Source organism: Pinus tabuliformis, chromosome 1_2, assembly GCF_031772625.1.
Source record: "Pinus tabuliformis cultivar Carrire ecotype Pingquan chromosome 1_2, CPIR1, whole genome shotgun sequence".
Taxonomy (NCBI): Eukaryota; Viridiplantae; Streptophyta; class Pinopsida; order Pinales; family Pinaceae; genus Pinus; species Pinus tabuliformis.
Genome location: NC_142298.1, coordinates 1121093049 through 1121101993, shown reverse-complemented (window position 1 = coordinate 1121101993; position 8945 = coordinate 1121093049). Strand labels below are relative to the sequence as shown.

The 8945-nt window shown below is 39.2% G+C and overlaps 1 protein-coding gene across 1 annotated transcript; it reads right to left on the bottom strand.

Moving 5' to 3' along the window:
* Window positions 1-4124: 4124 nt before the first annotated feature.
* Window positions 4125-4460, bottom strand: LOC149210072 (uncharacterized). The gene has a single exon (XM_089398857.1). It carries the CDS (start codon window positions 4458-4460, stop codon window positions 4125-4127), a length of 336 nt encoding a protein of 111 aa, XP_089254983.1.
* Window positions 4461-8945: the final 4485 nt, after the last annotated feature.

Below are 8945 nucleotides of genomic sequence, written 5' to 3'. Positions count from 1 at the left end.
TAGTCTAACCTCCATTCCTCCCGAGAATTCCCATCCTTAGCTTCCCAGGGCCAACCCTTTATCATAGATTTGCACTCCCTGGTCATGCCTATGTCCTGGCTCCTAATATGCAACGGTTCTAGGCTATCTCTCTGCCCCTCATCCCTGTCCTCCAGCCTATCCTTTCGCAGCCCCTTCCCAAAGTGCTCGAGCTCGCCATCCTCACTCGACATACTATAATTCTCAGTGGGAATTACAGGAAAGAAACGAGAGGAAACATACCCGGATTCAATATGCTCAGTCAAAGAAGCTCCCCACATCTGCGCTACCCTACTCCCGACTTCCCTGTTCTACGATCTGTTCATTCTCCCAACTCTTACCACCCTCACATATCCCTTCACACCTACCTTACGTCCCATCCTTCTGCCGTCGTCGTTCTCGCCACCCTCTCTCCTCATAATAACCCGCCTTGTGCCACTTCTCTCGCTGGGTTGTCCCACGATCATGTAGGATGCCACCACGCCCTGTTGTACAAGCATGTGGGTAGTGGTTAGCGGTCCTCGCCGTCCTCTCCCCCTGTCAGTCATTATGCCTATGCCATCCCACTTCATCACCCCGATTGGGGGTCCCCTGTGCCTGCTATATTGAGTTCATGGCATCATGGTTATCTTGGTCTAGGATGGCCTTGAGGGGGTCCAATCGGGGGTCCTCAATTTGTAATGGCCAGATACTGTCCAGATTGCCTCTTTGCTCATTGCTTCCCCAGTTGGCTAGGAAATCTACCGCTCTGTTACCTTCCCTTTTTACATGATTTATGATCATATATTCAAACCGCTTTATTAGGCCTCCCAGGTCTTGGACCAAACTTGTCGTTCTCCAGATTTTCGCAATCTTATCCCAGGTCTTTTCGTTATTTAGTTTCCTCATCATTTCTATGACTAGTTGGGAGTCTCCTTCCACCTCCAGGTGGTTATATCCAAGTCTTATCGTTGTTCCCAAACCTTGTCGAACTGCCATAAGCTCTGCTTCGTTATTGCTCATAACCCCTCCCTGAGCTGAGTATACCCATCTTGTTCTACCTTGATCGTCCCGGAAGATGCCTCCAAGCTCCGCCAACCCCGGGTTACCTTTGGAGGCCCCATCAAAATTTAGTTTAATAAAACCAGCAATAGGGCGTGAGAAATGGTGAGGACTTGCTCTGTTTGTGTCTGAAGGTTTCCATTTCTGGGGGGCTACCATTCCTTGATCGAGGTTTAGTTTGGCCAGGATCCGTTCTTCACTGGGCATTGTCTTCCAGTCCTCTTGACTCCATGTTTCCGCTAGAATGGTTTCTCTTATATGGTCCAGGGTTCTTCTCCAAACCTGCGCTTGAGTCAGTTCTTTGTTTTGAAAGATTCTATGGTTTCTTTCCTTCCATATCATCCACATATTCAAACCGACAGCTAGACTCCATGCTCTGTTCACCACTGGGTAGGTGAATTGAATGCGTCCCCATTGATGGATTGTTTCTTTGATGTTCTGAGGATCTCTGTTCATCCTTCCAAAGACCCACCGCATATCTTCCCATTGTTTATGGGCAAAATGACAAGAGTTCATAAGGTGTTCAGTAGTTTCCTGGTCCTGTTTACAAAGACTGCAGTGGGGTGGTCCCTGAATTCCTCGTTTTTGTAGTTGGTCCCAAGTCAAAATTCGGCCCTTGCACGTTAGCCAGAGGAAGTGGGCAACTTTTGGCCACCAATTTCCTTTCCAAATTTGTTTCCAGAGGGGTTTCAGGTCATCTTGTTCCGGCTCCATGGTAAGGTTATAGGCTTCCTTGATCGTGAATGTTCCTTTCGTTGAATGTCCCCATCTTAGTATATTTGGGCCTGTTCTAATAGCTATTTTCCTTGTCTTCATTTCTTTCATATACAACTCCCTTTGTTCCCCATCTATTGTTTGGTCCCATTCTTCTGAGTTTTTCCATATTCTCCAGTACTCCTCCATGTGTTCTTCTTTCCAAAACTCTCTTACATAATTTTAACCCGCTTCTTTTGACATCTGATAGGTGTTTCCTAGAACCTATATTCCATTTAGTTTCTCCTTCTGTTGCCAGGCTTCTTCCCAGAATTTAGCTAATCTTCCATCCCTTATTTCCCAGAAAGCATGCTTGGATATTATGTCTCTGTTCTGATTAGCCAGGTTCCAAATCGAAGAGCCCCTTAGAATTTTCCCGAGTCTTAAGATATCTGTTCTGTTTGCTGGCATCTTGTATTTCTTTCTTCAAATTCTTTTCCATAGGTCATCCTCTCCCGCCATCCATCTCCACCAGAGCTTTGTCCCCATTATTTGGTTCACAGTGTAGGGATCCCTTAAGCCTAACCCCCCTTCATCTTTACTCTTGATCAGGCCTTGCCAGGATATTAAATCCCATTTCTTCTATTGCTTCGGACCTCCCCAAAGGAATTTTTTGAAAATCTCCACCATTTTGGCACATGCTCCTTTAGGGGCTACCGTTGCCAAGAGCTGGTAAATCGGTATGGCTTGCAGTAAAACCTTGACTAAGACTACTCTTCCTGCTAGATTTAGGGTTCTGAAAGACCAATTTGCCAGTCTTCCAGTAATTTTCTCAATGGTTTGTTGCCAATTAGCCATCTTTAGAGGATTCAGAGCTAGCGGGGTGCCAAGATATTTGGTGGGGAGGTCTCCAGATCTAAATCCCAGGATTCTTGTCAAATAAGTTTTGACATATCTAGTTGTGTTAAAGAAGTAGGTGCAAGATTTCTCCCTATTGATTTGAGTATCCGATGCTTCCATGAAGAGATCCAGGATACCTTTCATTCTTTTTACTTCCCTGAGAGATACTACGCAAAACAACATGATGTCGTCTACAAATTGCTGGTGGGTGATCGGTATATCATTCCCCCAAATCCAAAGCCCTTTGATTTTGCCCTCTTGCAATTTCTTTTTAATATATCTCACTAGCCCTTCCGCCACAATGATGAAAAGGAAGGGAGATAAGGGATCCCCCTGTCTCAAGCCTCTAGAGGCAATGAAGGTGGTAGTTGGCATTCCATTTAAGAGAATGGAGAAAATCGGGGTGGAAATCATATCCGATACTCAAGCAATCCATATGTTACAGAAACCAAAGGCAGCTAGCACTGATTTAAGGTTTTCCCAATTCAGACAATCATAGGCCTTGGAAACATCTAGTTTGATCATCATCCCTGCTTTTCTTTTCTTTTTTTCCAAAGAGTGCACCACTTCTTGTGACGTTATCAAACCATCAAGAATTTGACACCCTTCCACAAATCCTGTTTGCTCACGAGAAATAATATTGGAAATAATGGGCTTAAGTCTTTTGGCCAAAAGGGTTGCAATGATTTTATAGATCATATTACAAAGGGCAACAGGTCTGAAACCTTGGGGATCTTCAGATTTAGCAGTTTTATGAGTAAGAGACAAAAGAGTAGCGTTTAAGCCAGGACATACCTTTTGGTTTCTTCATGATTCTTCGACCACGTCCAAAATGTGTTGCCCCATGAACTTCCAACTCACTTGATAGAATTCTTCTGTCAACCCATCAGGTCCTGGGGCTTTATTCTTCTTCATCCCTTTCATAATCTCTTCGACTTCCTCCAGGGTAGCTGCCCTCACTAGAGTAAGGCTTTTATCTCTGGTAATAAAGCTTGGAATCTCGTTGCAGACTCTCTTGATAGCTGCTTGTCGTTCTTCTTGGGGTTCAGTGAGGAGGTATTTAAAGTGGTTGACCAAGGTATGTTCCATCTCTTCACGCTGAGTTAGCGACTTCCTTCTGCATTCTTTATAGAGAAGATTTTGTTTCTCTGTCTTTTTTGGATCATAGCCTGATGGAAGAACTTTTTATTCCTTTCTCCCTCTTTTAACCAATTCACTCTTGTTTTTTGTCTCCATAGAATCTCTTCTTGTATCCTTCTTTCTTCAATTTGGCTAATCAGGACCCCTTCCTCTCTAGCTAGTTCTTCGCTCCTTCCTGCTATTATGATTTCTTGTTGAATTCTCATCATTCTCTGGGCTAGTTGCTGCTGATCTTTGAAGATATTCCCAAATTCCTCTTTGTTCCATTTTTTAATTTTCTCTTTTATTTCCTTTAATTTCAATTGGAAGGTTTGCATTCTGCTTCTCCCCCTCTACTGACTTTGTCTCCACCATTCCTCTACTTTCGTCATGAACTTCTGATCTCTGAGCCAGAAGGCCTCAAACCTGAAAGGGCGCTTTTTGGGGCTAGCTTTGAGGTCAATTTCAAGTTTGATCAGCCAGTGGTCAGAACCCATTCCCGAGAGGATCATGGCTTCTATGAAAATGTCCTGGTTTATTACCTGTTCAGATATAAGGAATCTATCTAACTGCGAGGCAATTTGGTGGGTGCCTCCTCTTCTGTTGTTCCATGTGTGAGTCCCATTTATCGTTGGGATGTCCACCAACCTTTGTTCGTTGATCATATCCCAGAAGGCTTCCATATCCATGTCTGACCTTCTGAGACCTCCTCTTTTTTCACTTAGTGATGTGATCATGTTGAAGTCTCCTCCTACAATCCATGGGTTGTCTGGGAAAAGACTCCAGGTTTTTTCCAAGTTCTGGAGGAAAATCCTGCGCTCCCTGGGTATAGGCGGCCCATACACTCCTGTGATGAGGACCCATTCCTAGGATCCAATGTTCCTGAATTTCCCCGATAGAATTCTAGGTAAACTTACCCAATCTTCAAATTGAACCTCCTCAGGGTTCCAGAGTATTGCCAAGCCCCCAACACTTCCTGTGGCATCCTGGGCTATTATTTTGTAATGCGGTTTAAATTTGCCCATGATTTCTTTCAGTTTCTGTTCACTGATCTTCGTTTCCTGGATTATCATTATATTAGGTTTATCCTTCCTAAGTCTTTCCTTCAGGTATCTTTGTTTCCCCTTACTATTCAGCCCTCTAATATTCCAAGTTGTAATAATCATTTCAACAATTTGATGGGTTGTTGGAATACCTCTGACAGAGGCATGACTCTTCCCAAGTTCACTAGCATTTCTCCTACCATTTTAATGGATTCGCTCATGGTTCTTCTTCCCCATTTTCTTCCTCCTTTCCCTGTAGTTCCTGTTTCTATGCTTTGTCCACCTTGCGATCATAGGTCCTCTGGTTGACTAACTATGATTGATCCACATTTCTCCTTGTATCATTGGAACATGTCTTTGTATAATTTCTTCTAATCTTCTGGGATAAACCTCTCATCTAGATGCCTCCATTCTTGTAGTAGTATTTTCATGACCTGTTCTTCTTCACTGCCATTGTCTTTTTGGGGGGTCGATCTCCATTTGGATCTACTCTTGTTGGGTTTCTGTCTCATCCCCTTCATTTTCCTGCCCTATCGTAGCTTGTGCCTTACTTTTCCCTTTGTCTATCTTTTTAGGTTCTATTGGTTCTTTACCCCTCTCTTCCCCTTCTTCGTCCATTTCCTCTTCTTGTAGAGCCGTAAACTTATTTTGATTTACCTGAACTGATTCCTTGGAAGGTTTTTTAAAACTGGTCAGTCCTCTTTGATGTTTTTTTCGTCGGCGCACTTCTGAAAAACATCTTCTCTGTCCTTGCTTGTTTCTTCCTCCTTCTTTGATTCTTCTTGCTTCCTTGTTTCTGGTGGTGACCCAGCTGCATTTAGTAGGTAGGATCTGAAGAGATGGTCGTATTCGTGACATCTTCTGTAGCAGAATGGAATGTGCTCATAATCCACTGGTTACTGCCATACTTCATCATGGTATTCCACCTCAATACAATCAAGGAGCAGTTCCGTGATGTTCATGTATACGCAGATCCTTGCATAGGAGGTCTATTTGCATTTTCTGGTGGTGTCTGCTACTTTGACAAAGGTCCCAATTGAGTTCCCAATACCTTCCAGGATTTCTGGATCCCCAAAACTCAATTGGGAGTCCAAAAGGCGGATCCATATTGGTGGCACCAACATTTTCTCCTTATCTGGGTTGTAACATTCTTCCCAATGCCTCATAAAGAGACTTGCGTTTTTGAAGAAATAAGGTCCATCATCGAAACCCCTCTCCTTATCATCTAGGTTAGAGAAAATGACCGAGAAGAAACCTTTAGTGCCTTATTTTAGGTCAATGTTTCCTTTAGGTTTCCATCTCCATTGTATGCATTTTTTCAGTTCTTTCTCTGACGGCCACGCCCCTATAAACTTGCAAATCAGAGCATGGTCTTTCATATATCCTCTATATTCTTCTAGTTTGTCATTTGGGACTACAAACCTAGGTTTTTTCGTTGCTCGGGGCAGACATTTGTTTCCCAACCCAGCGTGTCATCGAGCCCCCATGACCGGGCATCTTTGCTTCATTTTCCTGTGAATCTGGTCATTCCATTCCTGCTTGCCTCACCCGCCGTTACGTTTTTGTAGGAGGGGATCGCTCCCCCCAGCCGGTTCCGTCATTTCTTTGTCAGCCCAGCCCAAGGCCTGTCCTCCTGCCCCAACGGCTCGTGACTCTATCTTGTCCTGATCTGATGCAGGTGGCTGCAGTCTTTACCTGCACCCTGCCCCAATCTCAGGTCTGCCAGAGGCAAACCCTACGGAAAACCCTAACCCTAACTGTTGAACATCATCGCTTCCCTCTATCTCGCTTCCAGACTTCGATCCTTCCCATCTAATTTAACATAAATTTTGATTAAGATGTTTTTTTAATTTATTTATTATATCTAAGCATTTATTTTTGTTTTAATTTATATATTAATTTGTTTTTGATAAAAAAATATTCTCGTTTATCTATAGTTTAATATTAGAAATTCAATTTTTTATTATTATTTAAATTTATTTATTGGTAAAGTGATTGGTTGAGGTCTTATTATGGGTTTTTTAGTAACTTCCATTTATGTTAGTTATTAATTTTTTGTTTTTAGATTTATTTCTTTTTTATTTTTTCTCTATATTTTCAATTTAAGATAACTTATTATTATATTAAAAATAAATTACAGTAAAATATATATATATATATATATATATATATATATATATATATATATATATATATACATATATATTATTAGTTGTTTTATTTTTGTGATGAATTTTTTGTCTTTATTATTTTTTAGTTTACTTAAGCTATATTTAAGCTACGTTGCAAGTACTAGTCACTATTTAGCCCTTGTTTAATATGTACTTTTAATTAATTAATTTATATATTTTAAAACACAACCCAAAACATCAATTAATTAACTATGCCAAAAAAATGAAATTTACACTTTTAAATAATCTTATACTAAGTTTTACACCAAACTAAAACTAAAAAGTAATAATAAAAAACAAAAACCTTAGTTAAAGTACAAACTAGTTCACCCATATAAATTAAATGATTGGTAAATGAAAATAAACTTCAATTCATAATAAGCATCAAAGCACTTCTTGATACATTTAATATATAAGTTAAACATATATATATATATATATATATATATATATATATATATATATATCTATATATATATATATATATATATATATATATATATATATAAAACAATACAACGTGAAACAAAATCTTTAACTATGAAGACAATCCATAATAAGTAACCTAACACTTCATGATACATTTAATATATAAGTTAAACATATATACATTGAAAACAATACAACATGGACAAGATTCTTAACCATGGAGATTCCTATGTAAATAGAATTTATTCCAACACAAAACCAAGACTCATTTCATATAACATTTTTCAATTAATCAATTTAATTAAAAAGATATAATTATTTGGGAATAAATATTGACAATTGATTTCATACTATTGTAAATATTATCTTATTTTTTGTGTTTTATTTTCAAATGAAAAAAAAAACTGATTTATATTAGGTACAAGTACAATTACCATAAACATATTTGCAACCACTATATTATTATATTTTATCCATATACTTCAAAAAATACCATAACGGGAAAAACATGTTCAAAAAATTACACAAAAAAAATACATACAATATCTAAAAAGCACTGAAATTTTATAAAAATTATTATGTAATATTCTATGAAATTAAAACCTTACCATCTGCATAATAAAAATTGATAAACGAAAATTTATAAAAAACATATTCCAAAATAGACACACTTTTAACCATACTATTAGATAGCAATTTTATAAAAAACATATTCCAAAATAGACCAACTTTTAACTATAACGATTAGATAGCAATTTTAAAATTTTCCAACCTGCCTACTGAAACTTCTGCATCAATCAAGAGATTTGCAGAAGGTCCGGGTGTTGTTTCTTTAGGACAGGAGATTAATGGTCTCATTCAGCGAGACAAAGTTATGTCCACCGCCAATCGCTTCAACTGCTGGCGGAGTGCAACGAAACAACTTCAAACTTATCCATATAAATATTCCGCACTTTCGAGTAATATTTCTTCTGTCAAATCAATCACTTTCGAGTAGTATTTCTTCTTATTTTTCTCTTCATTTCTGCTATTTTTATCGTCTTAAATTTAGTTGTACAAAATATATATTTTTGAACACTTAGATTACAATCGTCGAATTTTAGAATTTTGGATATTCAAGTTTTTCAATGTTAAATACATTTTGACTGAGGTGTGCTTTTGTTTATAGTTTTGCAATGGTTGTTAATATGAAAACTTATTAATGCACATAATTATTGGATTTAAGAAAATACATTATCGGGGAGGTGAGGGCGATGGGAGTTAGGGTTTGGAGCTAGGGTTGTAGGGCCGAGGGCTTAGGGCTTAGCAGGTGGGGGGCAAGGAGGCTACGATCTTGACAGACAGGTGTACGGGAAGCTGAGAGCTGAAAGATCAAGCATGCAAGTGGCAAGTGTGGAGAACAGGCAGGGATAGCTGGAAGGACCGTGGATAGGGCACCTGGGAATGTGGAACGTAGATGGTTCCCCACAGAAAATGGCAGCTGAAAGCATCACGAGGTTTAGTTTCACATTAGGTTTTTTGCTGTCACTTT